This window comes from Petromyzon marinus, chromosome 33 (assembly GCF_048934315.1).
Source record: "Petromyzon marinus isolate PM22_M1 ecotype Great Lakes invasive population chromosome 33, UKy_Petmar_22M1.pri1.0, whole genome shotgun sequence".
Taxonomy (NCBI): Eukaryota; Metazoa; Chordata; class Hyperoartia; order Petromyzontiformes; family Petromyzontidae; genus Petromyzon; species Petromyzon marinus.
In genome coordinates, this window is record NC_133699.1 from 12,476,445 (window position 1) to 12,501,230 (window position 24,786).

The 24,786-nt window shown below is 46.7% G+C and overlaps 1 protein-coding gene across 2 annotated transcripts in view; it reads left to right on the forward strand.

Moving 5' to 3' along the window:
* Positions 1 to 24,786, forward strand: part of LOC116948484 (deubiquitinase DESI2-like) — a 50,064-nt gene that overhangs the window by 13,541 nt on the left and 11,737 nt on the right. For both annotated transcript variants that reach the window (XM_032965199.2, XM_032965200.2), the window contains one exon: positions 23,738 to 23,810. In XM_032965199.2, coding sequence (XP_032821090.2) covers positions 23,738 to 23,810 — 73 coding nt within the window. The remainder of the gene's footprint in view (positions 1 to 23,737; positions 23,811 to 24,786) is intronic.

Here is a 24,786-nt window from a genome sequence, read left to right on the forward strand (position 1 = left end):
CGGAGGGATTGGAATGCATCAGACTCGTGGGCGCACGCCGGGTGGATTATTGTTATTACGTTGCAGGATGTGTTGTTGTGGAGAGGTTACGTAGATGATAACGTTATCCAGATAGAGTTAGCAGGGTTTTCCCATTGCAAGCCAGCAATGACGTGGCCTATCTAGTGTTGAAATGTGCCTAGCAAGTATTCCAAGAATTAATGTTATAGCTCCGTCTCCCTCGCACCTCCGATGAGCATGGTTGGCTACGTACATACAGACATAGGGTGTGTTCCCTTTGCCATGCCGTTACCTGTCTCGTCGATTGGCCTTCGTCCCTTCGAGCGATCTGTCCCGGTCAGGTCCGCTGACTCGTTTTTTACAGCCAATACGATGCCTCGAATATGTGCACGGGAGAACGGAGAGGATGATGGGATGTCTGTGCATCGGTGACCTGCATGATATGCGTCAGGCAGAGGGCAAATTAGCAAACCGCTAAAAATATTGTTTTTTTATTTATATTTCCACATGCATGCATGCATGTATCTATTTTCCGACAGTGCTTCCGGTGTCGGTTATGCAGATTGTTGTTGGCCACTGCTGTGCATGCCATCGATTAATAACATGGCATATTATGCTGCCAACTGTCCACAGGGAATTTATATAAATGATACATATATATTTAATTCCTTTACTGCTGCACGTTGAATATTCTCATTAGGTTAATAGTGACATGGTGCACCATGAACCTCCTTGTTTCAAACGGTGAGCTTAAATTAATAAAATTTCCCTTTGGATTTTTTTATCGAGGTCATCCTCACGAGCAACCACAGGGCTCTTTTTTCAGGAGGAGGGCCCTTCGTGACAACGTTTGGCCACCGACGATAACGACGCGTGGCATGTGGGAGGAATCCTGGAGCTCGTGCGATGGGATAACACTCAAGAGCTCCGCACAGATGGATTCGGTCCACTTTCTGTGCTACCACCACGTGTTAGCTCAGAGATTCACACACGTCTGTGATCCACCCAGCCCTGTAGCACGACCTTGTTTTCTCGCGGAGGGGAGGCGGGGGCTCGACATATATGCAATGTTCACAAAAAGTACTTAATCAAACGTGAAACAGAATGAGTAACTATGCGATCTGCTTTTGTCTGTCGTGCATTTTGCCCCGGCTCTCTGCCTGCATGATGGAAGGCTGTGATTGCCCGTCGCTTAATTGTCTTTACTGGTGTTTATGGGTGGGGGGGGTGGGACTCAGCCCCCTCCACCCCCACCCTGCTAGCCTTCTCCCCCCCCCGACTCTACGGGGCTGGTACCACCAGCCCTCTACCACCAGCCCTCGCTTCCAAATTCCTGGACTACAATCGTATTGCCACCACGCGGACCCAGAACGAGCAAATAACACATTCTGTGTACACAGTCGAATTCAATAATCCTTCCATAAGCCTTACGGAGCCTTGCTGAGCCTCGCAATCAGCCAATTCCTGATATTTTGTTTGTGCCGGAGGAAAGCTGACGTGCCTGGAGGTAACACACGTCTATGAAGGGATCGCGCCAAAACTCCAGACGAACAGCATAGCATCCTTGATGTACTGTCCCTCCAAATGGGCTCCACGGTGTGGCGAGATGTTATCGGCTTCGCCTGGTATGCTGGAGGCCATGGTTTCAATCCCGACCCTGATGCCTCTTTATATTTGGAGTTTGTTTGTCTCTCTCCCCGTGGTCGCATGGATTTGACTCCGGGTTCTCCAGTTTTTTTCCCCCTCCACATTTAGAATCAACATCACGCGTTCAGAGTATTTGGCCGCTATAAATTTCCTCATGATAAGCCACTTCGTAGCTATCATTTGTGGCCAGGTCGCTTCTGGAAAAAGAAATCATATAGCCCAGTGGGCCTTACCTGGTAAAATAAAACATTGTTTAGTTTAGTTTCAATTGGCACCACCTTAACATACTACCAGTTAGTGGCTTACACTTGGTAGATCTGTCTACAACCCACCGACCTCAGTATCGCCACATCCTTCACACGCTTCTCGAACGATACCCATGCCACATCCACGGACGAGACATCTGGGCCAGGTTTGTTGTTTTTTTTTTGCTTGCTCCAGAAAATTCCATCAATCCAGCCGAAGCTATTATTATTATTATTTTTAATACGAGCCCTCGGTTGGCCGTGACGTAGAACAACTCTCTACGCGCCATAACCTGCCGTCGCGGGCCTGTCGGGCAAGGGTCTCTACCGCCACCATGCACGAACCCAGCCATGCGGCGTCACGCCCTGCGGTATCGACGTTGGCGCCGGCGTAGAGCCGCACGTGCCCACTGGGCGACCTGGGGCACGCCGCGCTGATCACGCGCCCTTCGCCGGCACTCTGCCCAGTCAAGGTCAGAGCGGTGGAGCGGAGTGGAAATTTATAAATTTATAATTCCGTGAGCCAAGCCAACAGACTTTGATAACCAAGTGGAACGCATATTGAGATCACGTCCAGTTTTTTTTATGGAGGAGCTGGCAGGGAGCGGGGGGGGGGGAGAGTACTAACAAGTGAAAGTGCTCCCCCTCCCGCCACCGTCCTACTCCAGTGGGCGTGGCGTAGCGCTCATCTCTGTTGGTGACCCATAAGTAGTGAAAGAAATTCCACGTTTCTATGGCAGGTGTCCGTATGATCATTAAACAGCTCCCAGTGACCCAGGGTCTGGGGCGTGGGGGGCGTAGGGGGGGGCGTGCAAAAGGCATGGGCGAACACCCCCCACCCATAAAAAAAAATTGACATGTTGCCTGTCGTAGATCATTGTGAAATATTTTTCATGAATGAGAAATTATACACAACGCATAAATATATATGTATATTCAATTCTACGTATATATTTCATATTTCATTTCAGACGAATTTAATGCTGTATGGGCTGGAGCAGTGGTGCAGCAGTTCGCGTGTGTTGCGCTTCTTGGCTGGCGACCCGAGTTCAATTGCCGGCCACGGCTAACATGAGTGGCGCTGATCTCAGGACTCCCTTCAAAAACCCTCGCTGACCAGTGCAGTGTATACCCCCCCCACCTCCATAACTGACGTGGTGTAGGGAGGCCTCCATCCATTGATGGTTTGAGAATGATTAAAATTTATTTTACTTAATTTGTTATGTTATGTGATTGAAGTTTTCACGTTCGTTTCTCTCAAGCGGACTGAGCGAGAGACGAACGTGAGAACCGAATTCATCTGTCATCAAATGGAACTCAAAACTGATGGGAATTTGTCTTACAGTGGAACAAAGTAAAATACAATTTCCCCCCTCCTAAATCTTTATCTGCGTGTCCCTCTGATGCATCGACATTGCAGTATTCAATTTATAGCCTCGGGGAGGATGATGGACAGAGTCGATTCTCAACTCGGATGAACGCAGGGAGGGAGACGTAATGTGCAAGCAAATGTGCACAGAAACTAGGACAACAATGTTCAGGATCCCCCAAAAGGCTGGCGTGCGTGTACACGGACGAGCGTGAAATGTGAAAGATTAAAAGACCCTCTACATCATGGGACCTCCTTTGCCAGTACCAAAATATGATAATAGGTTTTTCCCCCTTTTTTCTGGCAACAAAACAGCTGTGTTAAGATGTTAAAACACCAAACTGAAACCGTTTTACAAGGAGTCATGTTTGCATTCAGACCACAATACTTGTGGTCAGAATGCAAACAAAAAACACTCTGATAATATATGATCAGAGTATGTTTTTTTTTGTTTGCATTCTGACCACAAGCATTGTGGTTAATGCAGACATGATTCCTTGTAAAAAGGTCTCAGTTTGGTGTTTTAACATCTTAACACAGCTGTTTTGTTGCCAGAAAAAAGGGGGAAACCCTATTATCATTAACATTCCTGCGGAGGGGGCTGGTAGGAAATGTTGAAGTAATTATGTACGGATATTTAATAAAACGACGCCAGAAAGTGCAGTGTAAAAGAGGTCGCACCAGAAAGTACAGTATAAAAGAGGTCCCACCAGTCGCACCAGAAAGTGCAGTGTGTTAATCCCCTGCCTCCTGTGAGAATTAATCCCGGTTGGGCTTCCAGTCCACTACGTTTCCTACCGGTATTGCCCACTAGGAGCGCATTTGTTATATATCCGGGTGTCCGGATACACGTGGACAGACATCCACAGACATACACAATTAATCCCCTGCCTCCTGTGAATAATCCCGGTTGGTAATTATGCAAAAAATATAATCAAGGATAAACACATCTCTTGCATGATTTTGTTACAGGGGCCATTACCGAGGCTGATGAAGGGTTGTTTACTCAGCTGCTGTGGAATGAGATAATCTTTATAAAAATAATTATTACAGTCTGACCAAATTAGTAGTGTTATTATTCAAGTTATATAAGCTGTGTGTGAAGTTATACAAATGCAATGAGCGACTTCCGTGACACGTCATGTAGAGGGCACTTCTTTAATTTCTCACGCTGGGCACAGCACAGGCCAACATTATTCTTCTCACTCCGAGTACAACACTTAGACATTAACGTCTCTACTGGCTACACACACACAGCCGGTCACTAGGCGTGGTCCCACCGCCCTCGCTCGGCCACGCCGCTGGCTGGCGGCGTGACGATGACGGTGATGGAAACCCCGCAGGAGATCTTCCACGTGGCCGCACGACGGAGAGAAATGTCGGTGAGCAGGACCCAAGACCCCACCCACGAACCCCGGGTCCGCTCCCCCCTTATATCCCCCCAGGCATGGCTAAGTCCCGCCTCCGGCCACGCCCTCTCGTGGAACCTTTGATCAGGTTCTCGGAGTATCTCGGCTAGCCCCACCTTATACCTTTTCCCCAGATACACCTCCTTATCTGATTAGTTGTTACTTTACCGTGCCCTTACCCGTGATTCCCTTTCCAGGCCAGCAGGTGTCACCCTGTCATTACACAAATGCAACAAAGGAAAATTAGTTTTTTTCTCATCAACATTAAATAAAATAAAACTGCTTGTGATTTTTTTTTTATTTTGCCTTGTTCATCCAAGGCATAATTGCTGTAATAGATTTGTCAGAATCAGTCTCTCCAATGCTGTATTATCTCTACAAATAGATTTGCTTTTTTCCGTCTAATTAAAAAATTATGACTCAGTTAATCGCGAATTTTGCTTTACACAAAGGTAAATATTCCCATATAACCTAATAGATTGAGCTCCTATTAACAACAACAGCTCACAACACAAGAGGTGATGGGGCCAGCACCACTCCCGTCCACCTTTGTATCCCCGGTGCTGGCATTCGCACACGGACACCGCCCTAAACATCAGGTGATCATCATCATGGAAGGTCCCATTCAACGGTTGTTTCAGCCACTGAGAAAAAAAAAACACGCACCGCTTGTGACGTGCAGTGCTTTTGTACATGTTGTACGTATGTATGTTGAACTTCTTTCGCACCATACGTAGTCAACCGTGCTTATAGGAGGTGCATGACAACAACACAAAGACCATCCCTACACCGGAGGAACAATAATGGCCAGGAGATCCTATGATGATTGCTATTGTCATACTTTTTGTTTTTTTCGGTAAAGTCACGTAGGTAAAATAAAATAAAATAGAACAATTAAATCACGACGTTTCGGAGGCAACGCAAGCTTCCCCCTTCAGGTGGAACAGTCACAGCAGAATATCTGTGTCCACCTGAAGACGGAAGCTTGCATTGCCTCCGAAACATCGTGATTTAATTGTTCTATTTTATTTTATTTTACCTACGTGACTTTACCGAAAAAAACAAAAAGTATGAATCCTTGCAGTCACGAAAGCTTCAAATCTAGGATTGCTATTGTCGTTTATTTATTGTGAATGCAATTATACGCCTGTTACATACAGCGGTCCCTCTGTTTACGATGCAATCGATAGACGGTATTTTGATTAACAATCCGCCTCCCATAGGGGTCCTATTGTTTCTATTAACGACACATTTTCTATTCACGACGTTGTTTTACGATATCACGTGGACCCGCCAATTTCGACCAATCGGAGCACTCCTGAAGTGGACTCAGCAGCAGGCCTCGGCCAATTCAATTAGCGACGCCCTTCCATGAGCGTTTTGAGAGCAACTGGCCGCTAGCTTTTCAATGTTTCGTGTGCGTTGCTCTCGTGAAAACTTGGTGTTGTTTTTTACTTAACAGTCAAGTAAGGTTCTATTGGAAGGAGACTCCTTCCAAAAATACAATTTCTCCCACCCCAAACTTCTTCATCAACTTCTGAATCCATCCATATTCTTAGCCTAAGGTAAGAATGTTTATTTTAGGCTCTATTTATGCCCCTTTTAGGCTCTATTCATGCCCCTTTTAGGCTCTATTCCTGTCCATTTTTATCCTCTATTCATTATTTTAAATTAGTTTATTAATTAATATTAACGTTTTCATATGTTCTTATAACGCTTATCAAACTTGCGTGTTTCAGTATTATAAACTATGTTTTTAGGGTGAAAAAGGTCAACGTCCGCTCGTCATGGAACAAATTAATCCTTTAACATGTATATCCTATATTCGATTAACAATAATTTCAATTAAAGATGGTTTTCGTGGAACCAATTAATATCGATAACCGAGGGACCACTGTCCATGTGTCCTGCCCTTCCCCGCACCTCCGATTAGCACATGGTCGGTTCGCTACGGTTTGAAAGAAGTTCAACCTACATACATTGATGAGGATGGTTGGGTGAACCGGCTCCATTTGTCGCACTGAGTTCGTCACAGGGGAGGAAAATTTCCCTCAATTCCCACGGCGGTGGCAAAGCCTCCCTAGGACCACCGCAGCACACTGCTTCCCACAAAGTAGCGATCGTTTTAGCACTGCGAATGGTTTTTTTCGCAGTGATTGTGAGGTGTAGCTCTGTGTTATGTATGAACTGGTTTTTTATGTCGATTTGAAGGTTTCCTGACTGCAGGAATCCCATACTCTTTGGTTCTTTCGGTAAAGTCACGTAGTAGGTAGAAAATAAAATAAATTAAGTCACGACGTTTCGGGCGCAACACAAGCGGTCGTCCTCAGGCGGAAAAAATAGAATCCAGCAATGGAACAGCTGAACCTGCAGTTCTACTGCAGTTTTACTGCTGATTCAGCAGTTCTACTGCAGTTCTACTCCTATATTTTTTACCGCCTGAGGAGTTCCGCTGCTGGAATGTTCCGCCTAAGGACAACCGCTTGTGTTGCGATCGAAACGTCGTGATTTATTTTATTTCATACCTACGTGACTTTACCGAAAGAACCAAAGAGTATGTTGTTGTTGTGTGTGTGTGTGTTTTAGTTGTGTTTTCCTTCCCTCATACCTCCACTCAGCACAGTTGGCTACGCACGGTGCGAAAGAAATTCAACATAGGTACATTAAACGAGAGCGTTGGGCCACGTGCTATTAAGGGCGGCATTGCACACAAGAGAGTGGTGTGATCACCAGAGACAAAGATCCCCCGTGTAGCCTTAAGAGACTATTGGGGCAAGTGCATACGCCGGAGAACTGCCGCCTCTTCTACATTGACCCAATGGCTCTGAGTGGATGGCCGGGCTGAGTCACTTCTCAAGCGAGGGATTCTGATTCTCATCCTTCCCGAGGGCGAGCTGAGTGCTCTAAGCCACAAAGCCTGCACACCCAGGGGCCTTAATTTCCCACGGAATATTTTCCACGTCGAATGTACAGCGATGGTGGTAACAACAACAACAACTACTACTGGGATGTGGCACGCTGCGATTGGCGGCCGTAGCCAAATCGATAACTGGACGTGGTGTGCCGGGCGCGGATTTACATAAGAAAGAAGGAAGCCACTGGGGATGCGCACTTTTAAATCGAGATTGAAAACTCGTTTCTTTAAAACTGCTTTGTGCTCAGTTGTGGCCCCCTTCCCCACCCCGCACCTCCCGCTTAGCACGGTTGGTCTACGTACGGTGCGAAAAAAGTTCAACATACATACATTATTGTTCGCGTTATAGACATGGACAGGACCGGTGGAGATGAAGTCCGTGACGTGCCACGTGACCCGCCTTGTCGCCCGTGCGTGGAGCGCGGCTCGTAAATCGATAGTCACTGTAAGGGAGAGGCCGCGCCGTGGATGACGGCGTCCCAGATCCATTGTCCTGGTACACGTGGGGCAAGAGAGAGAGGAAGGGGGGGGGGGGCTCCCCCTGCCCCCCCCCCCGGGACCCTCCTAGAGGGAGAGACCTGTACTGTAATCAGGAGGCAGGAAGACACCAGATGGTGTGACGCCCAAATATTTAAATGTCTTTATTTTGCTTGCCATGCACTTATGTAAATGTGTGTGGGGTTTTTAAATATATAGGGCATTTTATTGCCTATTGGGCATCCACGCACGTAGGAAATCATTTCATGGAGATTTTGTTTATGCATATACAGACTTTTATTGTCGTTAAATGCATATGCGGAAAATGTAAAATTAAATCTCTTCATTTGTTATAACTACAGGGTATCGGTTGGTACAGCAAGCCTCACATTGAGTCAATTCAAATCCCATCCAGAGTTCGATAAACCCATCGTCATCACGATTTATTATCATCATCATCACCATCGTCAACATCATCATCAACATCATCCTCCTCAGCTGAGCTCATGGAATGGGGTCTTGGTCATGGGAATGTGAAATTTCCACCATCGTGTCAGGTCGACCAAGTTCCTGGTTGGCAATACCCAGGCCTTGTGGGAAATCGAGGGTTAGAGGAACCGCGGTCACATTCCTCAAACATAATAGAGGGGTTTTTTTTTGCAACAACGCACCGGTACAATGCACCGCACAACACGTGTGTGTTGTACGGTGTGCTGTACTAGTGACGAATTGGCTACGTTCTGTTACGTGACACCCCTTACTAGTTGGCTGTGTCGGGTGGTGGCGGGTTTTAACGAAACATTCATATATTTACGCGACCTAACCCAAAAAAAAACCCTCTTATGGATGATATTGCTCGCGAAAGCCTACGTGTTAAAGACTCATTAAAGCCGAACTGAATTGCCAGTTCCTACACCAAACACACACACAAAAATACACAATAACATAAAAAAGGCAATACATGTTCAAATAACAAAATAAAATAATGTTATTTACCTTTAAAACTGAGGGTTTAAGTCCATGGTGATGACTAGAACGTCGATGAGGATGGGGTAATAATAACAATAATAATTGACATTTGCAAGGCGCGTTTTGTCCAAGGATCCCAACGTGGTCGTGTATGGAAAGCGGCGGAGAAATAAGACAGAGGCAGGCGCGTCAACTAACAAAACTACATGGGGCAGGCGGAAGGTCATTTTGTAATTTGGGAGGCGGTCGTTCGAAGGAAGAGGGAGGGAGTTTGGCCACCTGCAACCTCACACGTGGTGGGTGGGAAGAGAGCGCTGGTGGGAGCGGGGAGACGATACACGGGGAGGGGGGGGGGCACAGATTACAGGGTTATTTGAAATCACAAAGTCGTGCCAGCACAGTCGGCGTGCTCCAACTCCATACCGCGGTCAGCAAATTGGTACGCCGGAGGAAAACGGCGGATACATAAATACCGCGGATGTGAAAAACGCAGTTTGGTGAGATATTTCTGTGCATCGATACGTACGTGGATTTGTAAATAAAACGATAGTTCAGTTAAAATGTATTTTTTTTTGTCAACGAGCTGATTGCAACTTAATGGCGATGCGTTGTTTAATATGCATCTTCAATAAACGAATAAACGTTGAGAAGGAACGCCAGATGAAATGCTTTTCTCAAAAACACCGTGCTGTTGAGAGACCTCACTGCCGCGATGGAGTGGAACGGTGGCCCTGGCTCGCGACAGAATTGGGTTATAAATTTGACGCCTCTAAACTCGTCATGTGGATGTGCCCACTAAGCGCCAGCGGGTTCATGTGAAGTTCCGTCACGCGAGCGTGAAATCACACGAGTGGACGATTCGAATGTCAGCTCACTTTGCCACTCGCCCCGTTCCGGACGCCCAGCGTTCGTCCTCTGGGATTTACAGGGTGGCCCAAAAGTCAGGACAACGTAGGGTTGTTATATGTATCTTAACAAATCACATCGGGTTACGTAATTTATCTTAACACATTTTCAAACGGACTCCCATTAACATTGTTGTACGCGTGAATATTTGTTTTTTTAAATTAAAATTTGGATGTTTTTTTTTGTAAGATTACAGCTGTGTAATCTCTGAACAATCATCAATTGTGTTTCGTCTCAATCCATTCCGGGTTCTTGGTCGAGTTTTGTAAACTGCTGATTTGAGTTGACTGCACAGAAAAAATAACAATAGATCAGTTTAACACGTAGGCTTTCGCGACCAATATTATTCATGATAAAGGTTTTTGGGTTAGATCGCGTTATTTATAAATGTGTCGTAACCCTCCACCACCCGACACGGCCAATCGGCAAAAAAAGTGTCACGTTGACAAAAGACAAATAGTTCACTACTTTAGCCCACCGGTGTGTTGAAGAGTGAATCCACAACATTTACATTTTGAGTACGACGTTTCGTTGGTAATTACATCCAGCATCATCGGGCAATTCGCCAGAATGGTAAAGCCCTCACTTGCTCCCGGTCTTAAATAGAGCAGCAGGGTGACGTCATCATTTTACTCATTCAGGTGCAGTAATTATATAATCGATTGGTAATCAGTCAATGGTTATGATTAGTAATGAGTTGTAATGTGTTATTGTGAATATATGCTACGTTAGTAATCCATTAATTAGTATGTGTTTCCCCTATAAGGAATTGAAATATTAATTATTTAATAATACGCTTCCAAGCCGCACTAAGCCAATAGTTATCAGAGCGATCAAAGGTGTATATCGGATTAATTGTTTATGTGGCAGATGCTATATTGGACAGACGGGACGTAACATCAGCATAAGACTAAAAGAACACCAAAGAAATATTAAATTATTTCAAACACAGCTGTCGGCAGTGGCAGAACATGCTTGTCAACAAGGACACTCAATTGATTTTGATAACGTTGAAGTGTTGTGTAAAACTAATTATTACTGGCAAAGACTAATTAGAGAATCCATTGAAATTGAGAGAAATAGAAATAACTTTAATCGCTCTGATAGCTATTGGCTTAGTGCTGCTTGGAAGCGTATTATTAAATAATTAATATTGCAATTCCCTGTAGGGGAAACACATACTAATTAACGGATTACTAACGTAGCATATATTCACAATAACACACATTGCAACTCATTACTAATCATAACCATTGACTGATTACCAATCGATTATATAATTACTGCACATGAATGAGTTAAATGATGACGTCACCCTGCTGCTCTATTTAAGACCGGGAGCAAGTGAGGGCTTTACCATTCTGGCGAATTGTCCGATGATGCTGAATGTAATTACCAGCGAAACGTCGTACTCAAACTGTAAATGTTGTGGATTCACTCTTCAACACACCGGTGGGCTAAAGTAGTGAACTAATTGTCTTTTGTCAACGTGACACTTTTTTGCTGATTGGCCGTGTCGGGTGGTGGAGGGTTACGACGCATTTCTAAATAACGCGATCTAACCCAAAAACCTTTATTATCAATAACAATAGATGTTAACGAAAGATAAAATATAAACGTAAAGAATAAACTATTAAAAGTTTTAATGCCGGTGTTAAAACCTATTAAATAGCCCGACATGTCCTGACTTTTGGGCCAACCTATATACCAATTGCACAATTCAGTTAAAGTATCTACTTCATCTTGTCCCATTGATCCAAATGAACATTGAGTAGTGTTTGTAGCAATTACTGTTCCCAATCCATTTGTGTGAATTCCACATTGCTATGGCAAGGGCGTGTCTATCTATAATACAACCACCACTGGCTTCCTACATGAATATTATATGGCAGCATGGCAAGTAGGTCGCCGACATGCCTGCACTGATTTTTTTCAGTGTATGTGGATGAATGAAGCTGGCGTAAAAACAATATTTTTGGTGCCTGCGATCGTGGCCTCTGCCTGATTCATATCATCTAGGTCACCCACTCCCAGATACGTCATCATCCCCCTTCTCATCCCACGCACACCACAGAAAGGGCAGCAGCACACGGATCAGGGAACACGCACAAATCAGAGGGCCTCACGTTTAAGGTTAACTACCTCGCCTCGTATACAGGAGGTCGTTGGTTCGATTCCGTCCCTGACGCCTGCTGGAAATTTTGAGTTTGCAGATTCTACGGTTTTTTCCCTCCACATTGAGAACACATGCTTTCCAAAGTATGTATTTGGCTGATATAAATGTCCACATGATCAGCTATAAATGTCCACATGATCAGCTACTTCATTGAGCTATTATTTGCGATAGCCGGGTCACTTCCGAAAAAGAGCTGTGTGGGCCTTGCCTGGTAAAATAAAATATAGTTTAGTTAATAATAATAATGGGAAGAGAGCTTCACCAGGCAGGGAATGTGGCGGAGACTCAGGATGGAGTGGCTGCCAAATGAGAGAATACAGTGACGGAAAAAAGTATTTGATCCCCTGCTGATTATGTGCGTTTGCCCACTGACAAAGAAATGATCAGTCTATAATTGTAATGGTAGGTTTGTTTTAACAGTGAGAGACAGAATAACAACAACAAAAACATCCAGAAAAACGCATGTCAAAAATGTTATGAATTGATTTGCATTTTAATGAGGGAAATAAGTATTTGACCCCCTCTGCAAAACATGGCTTAGTACTTGGTGGCAAAACCCTTGTTTGGCAATCACAGAGGTCAGACGTTTCTTGTAGTTGGCCACCAGGTTTGCACACATCTCAGGAGGGATTTTGTCCCACTCCTCTTTGCAGATCTTCTCCAAGTCATTAAGGTTTCGAGGCTGACGTTTGGCAACTCGAACCTTCAGCTCCCTCCACAGATTTTCTATGAGATTAAGGTCTGGAGACTGGCTAGGCCACTCCAGGACCTTAATGAGCTTCTTCTTGAGCCACTCCTTTGTTGCCTTGGCCGTGTGTTTTGGGTCATTGTCATGCTGGAATACCCATCCACGACCCATTTTCAATGCCCTGGCTGAGGGAAGGAGGTTCTCACCCAAGATTTGACGGTACATTGCCCCGTCCATCGTCCCTTTGATGCGGTGAAGTTGTCCTGTCCCCTTAGCAGAAAAACACTCCCAAAGCATAATATTTCCACCTCCATGTTTGACGGTGGGGATGGTGTTCTTGGGGTCATAGGCAGCATTCATCCTCCTCCAAACACTGCGAGTTGAGTTGAGGCCAAAGAACTCCATTTTGGTCTCATCTGACCACAACACTTTCACCCAGTTGTCCTCTGAATCGTTCAGATATTCATTGGCAAACTTCAGACGGGCATGTATATGTGCTTTCTTGAGCAGGGGGACCTTGCGGGCGCTGCAGGATTTCAGTCCTTCACGGCGTAGTGTGTTACCAATTGTTTTCTTGGTGACTATGGTCCCAGCTGTCTTGAGATCATTGACAAGATCCTCCAATGTAGTTCTGGGCTGATTCCTCACCGTTCTCATGATCATTGCAACTCCACGAGGTGAGATCTTGCATGGAGCCCCAGGCCGAGGGAGATTGACAGTTCTTTTGTGTTCCTTCCATTTGCGAATAATCGCACCAACTCTTGTCACCTTCTCACCAAGCTGCTTGCCAATGGTCTTGTAGCCCATTCCAGCCTTGTGTAGGTCTACAATCTTGTCCCTGGCATCCTTGGAAAGCTCTTTGGTCTTGGCCATGGTGGAGAGTTTGGAATCTGATTGATTGCTTCTGTGGACAGGTGTCTTTTATACAGGTAACAAGCTGAGATTAGGAGCACTCGCTTTAAGAGTGGGCTCCTAATCTCAGCTCGTTACCTGTATAAAAGACACCTGGGAGCCAGAAATCTTTCTGATTGAGAGGGGGTCAACTACTTTTTCCCTCATTAAAATGCAAATCAATTTATACAATTTTTGACATGCGTTTTTCTGGATTTTGTTGTTATTCTGTCTCTCACTGTTCAAATAAACCGAACATTAAAATTATAGATTGATCATTTCTTTGTCAGTGGGCAAACGTACAAAATCAGCAGAGGATCGAATACTTCTTTTCCCGTGGGATCACGAGGCCTTCATCCGGCAGTGGATAGATCAAGGCTGATGATGAATTAAAGAGGATTAACATTTGTATTGTTGTGCTTTTAACCGCTGCTTCGTGTGAAGTGTCCATGGGTGGAGTGGGAGTGCAGTGGCAACACAGCACTGCGCTTGGCGCCCGGTAATCTGAGTTTGACTCCTGGCGAAGGTAAACATTTACCGAGAGATATCCTGAGCCGGCCGTGGGTATATCGCCTACCCCATCCTTTCACCAATCCGCACTGACCAGAGTGGCGAAGCATGGCCAAACGACTCCTATGACCGACATAGCCGACCGAGTGTGTCCGTACTCGCGTGTGTGTGTGTGTATGTTGTTGTGTGTAGTGCAGTGATTAGTGCACCGCCCTACGAACCCGGTGATCCAAGTTCAATTCCCGTTTACGGTCACCAACACTGGTGACGATTATCTGAACCAGTCCTGGGCCTCCCCTAGGTAAACTTAGCCTTAAATTAGTACCTGGTGTGGTGTGTAGTAAATATCGTCACTGGGGAGACAAAGGCGGACGGGCGTGATGCTGGCCACCCACCCCCGTCGTGTGCTGTGCCGGCCTTAATAGGTGCTCACTAAAAGCACTTGCCCCAATAGTCTGTTCCAGGCTATACAGGCAGGGATCTTTGTCTATTTGTTCTCGTGTAAAAAATTCCACACTACCCCCACCCCCCAGGCCCCCTTATTTGCCAGATGTCCGTGTCTGCTAATCAACGCGCATACACACACACAATGCACGATATCAAAAGACGTAATTTACATTTAAATGAACAACGTTGAACTGAAAGGAGATTCACACGGAGGGCGAACTCCTTCCTCTCCTCCCCCCCAACTCTGACGCGGTGTAAATAACCAAAAATAACGCGGAGCCACGCGGGTGTGGAGAGGGAGAGTTGAGTGGGTGGCAGAGAAGTAGGCCTCTGGTCGGAGGGATAAGAAGCCGACCGTCATCATAACAACGGCCAGGCGATGATGCCGAAAGCTATTTGCTGTTGGAGGCAGCGTTGGCGTGAGAGAGCAAAGGCCGTCAAATGTGCCACAAAGACAAAGATCTCCCGTGTAGCCTTGACAGACTGCTGGGGCAAGTGCTGTTAGCGAGCAGCACCTATGAAGGCCGACACGGCACAAGAAGGGGTGGGTGGTCAACACCACGCCCGGCCGCCTTTGTCTCCCCAGTGGCGATGTTTACACGCCGGGCCGGGCACTCATTTGAAGCCGAGTCGACCGACGGGAGTCCCATGACCGGTTCAGGTAATATCATCATCACTGATGTGGGCCGTGAGTGGGGATTGAACTCGGGCGGCCGGGTTCGTAGCGCAATGGGCTAACCGCTACACAAGCACTCCGCACGGTGTACCACACACACACAACAGCGTGAGAGGCACTGAGAAGCCAACATCGCGCACACGGGGTCAGCAAGCGGCCTCCTAAGGTCAATCGCCTCTCTCCGTTCATCCTCGCAGCAGCGGCGGCTGTTGTTGGCTGAGCCATCGAACAAAGACGACCACCTGCATTGCGTGCGTTTTCAGATGCGCTTCTGCGGCCGTCTGGAACGCTCTTCCTTCCGATATTAGGAAGCGACTGGAGCTATGCACTTTTAAATCTAGATTTAAAACCAAATTTTTTTAGAACTGCTTTGGTGTTTAGTTGTCCTTACCCCGCACCTCCGAAGAGCACTGTTGGCCACGTACGGTGCGAAAGAAGTTCAACAAACAAGTCCATATGTACGTAGTGGCTAGGGTTGTTACTTCCTTGTGTGACAGTGGGATAGGTGTTACTATTCTCACCCTCCTGGCTGTTTATTCGGGAATGTCTCAAGAGCACTGACTCTTAAGACTCTTTTTCAGGAGAATCTTGCAAGGCTTTAGCGTAATTTTATTATATTCTTAGTTTTTTCGGTAAAGTCACGTTGAAGAGAAACAACAAAATAACAAAATATATATAAAACAATAAAAAATTCTCACGACGTTTCGACCATAACTCAAACGGTCATCATCAGGTGTATCGGTTTGCATAAATTTATTTTGAAAACGGCATATTTATTTATTTATATATATAAAAAAATAACGTTTGCATCACGCGCAACGATTGGCAGTTTGCCCAGGACTAGTCCATCTATTTTTTGAAAAGAGGAGGGGGGATACGAAATTTGTTTTTATGTATGCTGTCTGAAAGCCACTGTAAGCGTGAACAATCAATCAAGAACTGAAATGATTTATCAAATCTTTCCAATGATTGCTAAGATAGAATCCATCTTCTCGGTTGAAATTGTCTCTGTGCTTGGATAGCCTCATGAACGAATCTCTCATGGAAGCCAGATGGCTTACAAAGAACCTCCGTCTTGGAAAAGTCAATGGCATGTGAGCCTACTGAATTAGAACAATGATCTGCTACGGCCGAGGTGTTGGTCCTACCGTGTTTAAGGTCTGCTTTATGTTCACGAATGCGGTCCGAGATATGGCGTTTGGTTTCTCCAATGTAACTACTACCACAGAGGCAACTTAGTTTGTAGACACCAGGGTATTGTATGTCCGGAATCACATCTTTTACAGATGGAACCAGATCACGGATTTTATGTAATGTGTTGAAACGGACCTGGATCTTGTGTTTATTCAAGATTTTGGAGATCTTTTTTGTGATCCCAGCAATGTAGGGTAAAGTGATGGTTTCAACACATTACATAAAATCCGTGATCTGGTTCCGTCTGTAAAAGATGTGATTCCGGACATACAATACCCTGGTGTCTACAAACTAAGTTGCCTCTGTGGTAGTAGTTACATTGGAGAAACCAAACGCCATATCTCGGACCGCATTCGTGAACATAAAGCAGACCTTAAACACGGTAGGACCAACACCTCGGCCATAGCAGATCATTGTTCTAATTCAGTAGGCTCACATGCCATTGACTTTTCCAAGACGGAGGTTCTTTGTAAGCCATCTGGCTTCCATGAGAGATTCGTTCATGAGGCTATCCACATATACAAGCACAGAGACAATTTCAACCGAGAAGATGGATTCTATCTTAGCAATCATTGGAAAGATTTGATAAATCATTTCAGTTCTTGATTGATTGTTCACGCTTACAGTGGCTTTCAGACAGCATACATAAAAACAAATTTCGTCTCCCCCCTCCTCTTTTCAAAAAATAGATGGACTAGTCCTGGGCAAACTGCCAATCGTTGCGCGTGACGCAAACGTTATTTTTTTATATATATAAATAAATATGCCGTTTTCAAAATAAATTTATGCAAACCGACACACCTGATGATGACCGTTTGAGTTATGGTCGAAACGTCGTGAGAATTTTTTATTGTTTTATATATATTTTGTTATTTTGTTGTTTCTCTTCAACGTGACTTTACCGAAAAAACTAAGAATATGAATTACTGCAGTCACGAAAGCTTTAAATCAAAACGTAATTTTATTGTTGGGTTTTTTGTTGTTGTGACGCAACAACGCCGGCCCACGCTTGTGAACGGTGTCACGGAAATCTTTAACGCGCACCGTGGGAGCGGATGACACGCGGTGTTGTTTTTGTTTGTTTACGGTGAATGCACACGCACACACACACCGCGCGGTATTAACCGGGGCGGCCGCTGGTGTCGAACCGCGGACCTCGTGGACGAGCGCGCTCCCCGCCGTGCCCCATAAAACAAATAGTCGCGGGAGGTGACGACGGGGAGAGCCAGGGTGGACGCAAAGGAAATGTGGATGATTTTTGAACCGGTTCTGGGTTCTCCCCTAGGTTGACTCAGCCTCAAATGAGTACCTGGTGTGGTTAAGCGTCAAAACTGGGGAGACAAAGACGGCGTGGTTGCAGCCACCCCACCCCCTCATTCCCACGCGCACTGTGCTGGCCTTAATAGGTGCCCGCTAACAGCACTTGCCCCAACAGTCTGTTAAATGCTACACGGGGGAGACATTTGTGGTTCGTTGTCTTTGTGTTCCCATCTGTCTCCTTTGGCATCTCCCTGTGTATCCATGTGTGTGTCCATATGTCCCCGTGTGTGCGTGCGCATGTGTGTGTCTTTGTGGGGAGCGGTGGTGTAGCGGTTAGCGCTACGCTGCGCTACGAACCCGGCGACCCGGGTTCGATTCCCGCTCACGGCCAACACCAGTGACGATTATCTGAACCGGTCCCTGGGCCTCCCCCAGGTCGACTAAGCCTCAAATGAGTACCTGGAGCGGTGTGTAGTTAACATCGCCACTTGGGAGACAAAGGCGGCCGGGCGTGGTGCTGGCCACCCACCCCCTCGTGTTCCGTTACGACCTTCATAGGTGCTGCTCGCTAACAGCACTTGCCCCTACAGTCTGTTAAGGCTATACGGGGGGGGGATCTTTGTCTTTATCTTTTGTCTTCATCTTTTGTCTTCATCTTTTGTCTTCATCTTTTGTCTTCATCTCTGTGTCTCTATCAGTGGGGGCAAGGGATTGGGAAGACTAAACATCGGGTGTGCATCGGGTGCAATGTGGTCACAGCTGGCGAGACGCTGCGCTAATCTCAAGAGCGGATTACCCAGCGGGGGCTGATAACCAACACAGCGTGACCACCAGGGAGCCAGACAGCCACTCACACCGAGCCCCCCCCCGAGCCCCCCACGTTGCCCCCCCCCCCCAATTTGGTTTTCCCGCACGCGCGTGGCACTCCTGCTTCCGCATGAATGTGCGTCTCTCCCTCGACATGTCTGTGTTGTCTCCCAGTCGATGTCCACGTAGCCGTGTCTCCCACCACTGCATTCTCTCCAAGTGTCCGTGTCTGTGTCTGCCAATGGACGTGCCTCTCCCCGTTGTCCCCGTGTCTCCGTCCCTGTCTCTCTCTCTATGCTGCTTGTGCCCATCTGCACGGAGCCCGACGACGCTCATTGTTCAGACGGGGTCTAGCCATCAGACGCTGTAATAAGCACCGCCTAACCCCCCCCCCCCCCGTGAACAAATCACAAATAACAGCAGCTGGCATGTTGCCTCAGACGTTTCAATGAGAGCCGTCTCGTCTGTAATCTGTGATACTGCGGTTTGTTTTGTTTTGGGTTCTTTGGTCATTCGCGATGGGTTCATGCCACGGGTTTCTTCATGTGTGACATGTTACGTCCATCGTCCATCGGTTTGGTGGGCAAAATGCTAAACTTGGCAGGAAGCCAAAATGTCACCAGATTTTTGGGTTAAATAAAAGGTCAGCTATCATTTGTGCAAGTGTCAATTTTATGACAAATCAGTATTGAAAATCCATTTGATAAAATTGGCAATAAAAAGCATGGGTCTCCTATAGAAACAGATGGGCCATTTTGTCAGATATCAGTCAAGTGAAGCTATTTAACTGGGATGATTTGGGGGCTCATCGTTTTTTGTGACACTGCATTGACAGCCGGAGGGAACGAGCGATGGCTTTTAGATTTGCATTTTGCGATAGACATCTGCGAAAGCGGCAAGGAAAGCTAGGCTGACTGTGAAAGCCAAGATATTGTGCAAGGACCACACACTGTACTCTGCATCCTATAAATACACGCACGCAACCCGGCAACCCATCCATCATGCATCTGGCATTCTGTCCGTGCATCTTACATCTGTGTGCGTGACTCTACGTGCATTCTCTCAAGTGAGTATTATTAAGGATAATAGAACAAATTAGACAGTTACATATATATAAATGAGTTTTAGAGGAGGGATGTTTAATGTTTGGGTGTGGTGACATCCTTGAATAATTTAATAAATCCCAAAACTATTTATTTCGAATTTGGGACCAATTTTGACATTAGGGGCAGCTGTTATTCTGAGCCCACGTGCCAGGTAGCCAAGAAATAAATTACGCTAAGAGGAATGGCCATTCTCGAAATCTGAACTCCCAGAGCCAACACCACCTTCACAACCAGTGATGGCCAAGTGGGGCGACACGGTGGCGAGATGTTGACTACCTCGCCCGGTATACAGGAGTTAATGGGTTTCATCCCGACCCTGATGCCTGTATATATGGAGTTCTCTCCCCGTGGTCCCCTGAAAAAAAAAGCTTAATAGTTTAGTGGGCCTTATCCGGTAAAATAAAAATAGTTATTTCGTTCAATGTGTAAAACGTAAATAAGTCTGCCCCGCAAATGCTGAGGCTCAATAAAGGCTGTAGCAGACACACGGCATGATGAGTTGGCCGGGTAAAAAAAGAAAGCTCATCATGGTCATATCAGAGAACTGAGCCAGCACCACAGATATGTTTGAATTCAGACAGGTGCCCTGCTACCCGTGAATTAATGAAGATGCCCTCACCTTGTATATGTAAATACATACAGTGGACTCATGTTGGCCCTCCATAGTGTTCTCTTATTGGCGGAGCCAGTGGGGGGAGGTTTGCACGTGCCCCCCCAATGATCCGATCGAAATCCCTCATTTAGATCGGATCATTGGGGTTTATTAGTAATACATTGTCATTTTGCGACCCCCACTGCCACTGTGTAGCATATTATTAGGTACCAGGGACTCTATGAGATGATAGGACAATAGTCTGAGTCCATAATTGGCAATAAGTAACGGCAAAGCAGTTATAAGTGACTCACAGAATTGTGCGCAGTTGTGTATACAGTACACGACTTCCCTGAAGACATCAACACCTTCAGCGATTACGATGCCGATCACACAACGCGGTTCGAATTCGACCCTCGATCGATTGCTGTGCCATCGCGCACACGCGTCGAATAAAAAGCAAGGGACAAGTCCTTACTAACAATTCCTATCATTTTTCATTACTGGAGGGGTTGCCCCCCCCCACCTGAAAATCCTGGCTCCGACATTGCTCTTAATGACCACCGCGGTGTTTTTTTTTACATTGCACCTGAGCACTACTGCCACTGTTTTTTTTTTCTCCATTCATTTTAAAATCATGTGTTTTGGCAGTGCAGTGATTTAATGGCCTCGCAATTTTTTTTTTATCCAGCTTATGAACTCCAACAAAATGTGTGTCCGGTACACGGTACGTTGTTCGAGCTTTCACCGAATTAATAAAATCTCGGCTCCAATGCCGAACATTCATACAAATAGACTATGACTGACATTCGACTGACACGTGTCCAGTGTCGAGAAGGGCCTGGTGAGTAAATGGAGGAGTCGGTAAACGATGACGTCATCTTCTGGGACCATTCGCGGACGTTGCATGACGCGCTGCTGGCTGGCGATAATGACACAGCGCACAGCCACAGCGCACAGCGACGTGGCTCGGGTAGCACAATCGGGATGCAGTCTGTTCTCCTGTGACGTGGTGGTATAACCCGGCTCCTGTGTTATGGAAAAATCGCGTTAAAATAAATCATATAGCACTGTCCGCGATAACACGTGACATGCGTAACGCAGGCCGAGTAAAGACTTGAGTCGCGTGGGTAGCATCTAGAGGCATCCAGCAGCATCCCGCCTTGTGTGACCGCTCATTCCTACTCGCGGGGCGTAGTTCCGTCGGCTCGATCGCGCTATATCCAATTCGCATCTGCGTCATTAAAAAAAAAGGTGTTCCCCAACACATCCATCGCGCCGTATCCGATTCGCGTTGTGAAAACATGCGGCGGGTTACAGGAGAACGGAGCGTATAACGTGATGTAAATACAACGGGTAAAACGGCGAAGGCGCAGCCCCGCAGGCGCCTGTTCATGCCGCTGCTGGCGGGAGGACCTCCACTCGAGGGCGCCTCTCGTCTAGAGGGCTCCACCCACTAAGGGCGCCGCTCCTCCATGCTGGGGACAGACGTCTTGGAAGAAGTGGGAATACCCACACTTTGCCCCACCACACTGTGGTCTGCCAATCGATGAACTGTGGTGCGCACATTTTATACCGCTGGGTGGATAGAGGCAGGATTGGGGGGGGGGGCGGGGGGGAATTATAATAAACGGGCACATTTGTTTCAACAGCCGCGCCGGGAGATCGAACCGGCGACCTCTGGATCAGAGCAAAGGGAAACTACCTATGCGAATGTGTGTAATTTTATCATTTGGTTTTAATGACTTTATTTATATTTTTGTTGATATTTTATATCGTGTTTATTAAATCTTGCTGGCCGGATCATCCTTGAAAAAGAGCCACATGGCTCAATGGGAAATTAACTCGGATAACATAAACCTCTGATTTTGGATCGCAAGCACACCGCGATAACCGCAGCACCTGAACGGTAAAACTCACAAGGTCACGATCGCGATCTATCACCACATGCCAAGTATTTCCTTGCGGGCACTTTGGCCCATCCGGACGACTGGCAAGGATCCAGGAGATGACACAGCGAACCGGGTGTGCGGATTCCCGGTATCTGGCCACTGGATCAGGCGTGAGTTTGCCAATCTCATTACGATGCCCCAGTTTGACCGAGCAGGTTCGTTGTGTAAATGTCCGGCAACAATTTTTTTTTCTTCGAATTCCCACGAATCAATTCCTGGACGCGCGGCTTCCGTGGAACAATCGCCCAGGCGCTCCATCTGTCATCACCGCTCCCCCCTACGCTGCCCACTTTAGATATTTACAAGCTTTTGTTCCGTAAACCAACCTCCAATGATCTCCCGCCCTGAGCGCTCCGAGTTTAGCCAAGTGATGTTCGTTGTGTGGAGGACGCTGCTGCGTTTGGGAAGAGCCATTTTGTGCGTGTGTGCTATTGCCCGCCTGCTCGCATTAATGCGCGCGTGCATTCCCACGTGTTCGTCTTCATCCACAAAGCAGTGCATCATGCGTGTGCGTGCGTCTTGTAACGACTAAATATAGACGCTGATCCTGAGGTATTGTAACGCAGCTTGAGCAGACACCTGCGTGCTTCCATGCGTTTGACCGTGTATTATGTATGTCTGCGTGTTCCACTTTGTACATGTAAAAAAATGTATGTCAAGTGTTTGCTGCACTCGTATGAATGTGGGAAGCTGTCGTGCAGTGGTTAGCGTTCTGTGCCATGAACCCGGTGACCCGAGTTCGATTCCCGCGCACGGTCAACACGCTAACAGCAGTGGTTTCCCTCTGCTCTGTAGCAGTGGTCGGGGAAGCTACCACCGGGCGCACTTCGTTTCACACGGCCTGCAGCCGCATGAGGTCACCCGCATCGAAACTGCCGCCAAACGAAATGTATCCATCGCTGCAAGCATCTTAGCCGCACTGATCGGGTACTAAGAGGGGAAATAGATTCGATCTGGTAACAACACTCTGTGTTTATAATTTTGTGCGCTCCATCACGTGTCACCGCAAGGGCCTCTTGCACTGCTAGAAGTGGCTCAGATGTGTTTTTGTCAACTATTTTTTATTATACAAGATACATAGTCCACTGAGCTATATAGCTCTTGTGCAGACGCGACCTGACCACAAATCATAGCTCAACGAAGTGGCTTCATCGTGTGGAAATTTATAGCAGCCAAATATTCTAAATACGTGTTTCGAAATTTGGAGGGAAAAACCGGAGGACACGAAGCAATATCCGCGCGACCATGGGGAGAGTGAGCAAACTCCACACATACAAGCATCGGGGTCCGGATCGAAACCCCGAGCTCCTACATAGCAGACGAGGTAGTTAACATCCCTGCCCCTGCGGCACCCCGGCGGCCCCGTCGTAATGTGGGATCGCCCTAAGATGTTTCAAGGTGGCATTCAGCCACGCAGAATGGAAAAGGTTTCCCCAGCCCTGCCCTTGGCTCTATGAGGTTGACCGGAGCGTCTGCTTGCTGTGCGTGTGCCCCAACTCCAGTACTGGATGAACGAGTACACCTCCACCATTGGCATCGGCATCTTTCACTCGGGCATCCAGGTGTACGGGCGAGGTGAGTGGACACCCACGCACCTGTGCCGTTACCCCCCAGACTATTGTGAAGTGGTAAGAGACGACGTCACACTCACAGAGCCGCACCGCTGAGAGATCCCGGCCGCCCGTAAGTAAACCGGGCTCTCAAGTGTTAAAGTGTTGATGGTTGCCCAAGTTTCTATTTTGGTTTTATCCTTGGCTTTATTGTATTCTGATGTAAAAAAAAAATCTGCTGTGTCAGTGTTTTATTTGAATATTTTTAGTTTTTTTTTTACGGCTGGTGTACAGCGCTTTGAGTCTATTATTACGTTTCAGCCTCGTCATCAGTATCTGCAAGGGAAAACATTTTTCAAAATTGGTTCCGTATTTTTTATCGTGACAATTCCAGCTCTTAGAATTTAAAATGTAAGTTTCATTATTATTAAGCGACATACATTATTCTCATATGGCAAGGCGGGTAGGAAAGTGCTGCCTCTTACTGTATGGACTGTAGGTCACTCAAAGGGATCTCAGACGTAGCTCTGTGGTATCCGATTCAGTGGACTGTCCTGTGTCAGCTCCGAATTTAGTTTTTTACTTCTCACCATTTGACACCAATCGAGATGAAATTAAGATTGTTCTTTTGTGCAGTTCATTGGTGACCGGGCTGAGACCATCAACTCACTGTCCACTTCAGAACCCGGTTGTAATCGCCGATCCCTGAAATTCGAACCCAGGATTGCGGAAGTGTCGGCATGGCACTCGACCTCTGAGCCAGCCGGTCACCTCCGTGCGAATGCACGTGCGACTGTACCGGTGTATGGACACGGCCGAACGGTAGAGCACGTTTGCAGCTTGTCGCGGAAAGTTCGCGGTTCAAGCCCAGCGGCAGTGCTGGCTAATCCTCCGGGCACCCGTTCAACAGAAAGTGTGCACTGTCAGCAGTACCGGTGGACGTTAAAAGGTCCGGTGAAGTTATTCGTAAACAAAAATTAAAGGAGTAGGCCATGTCTGCT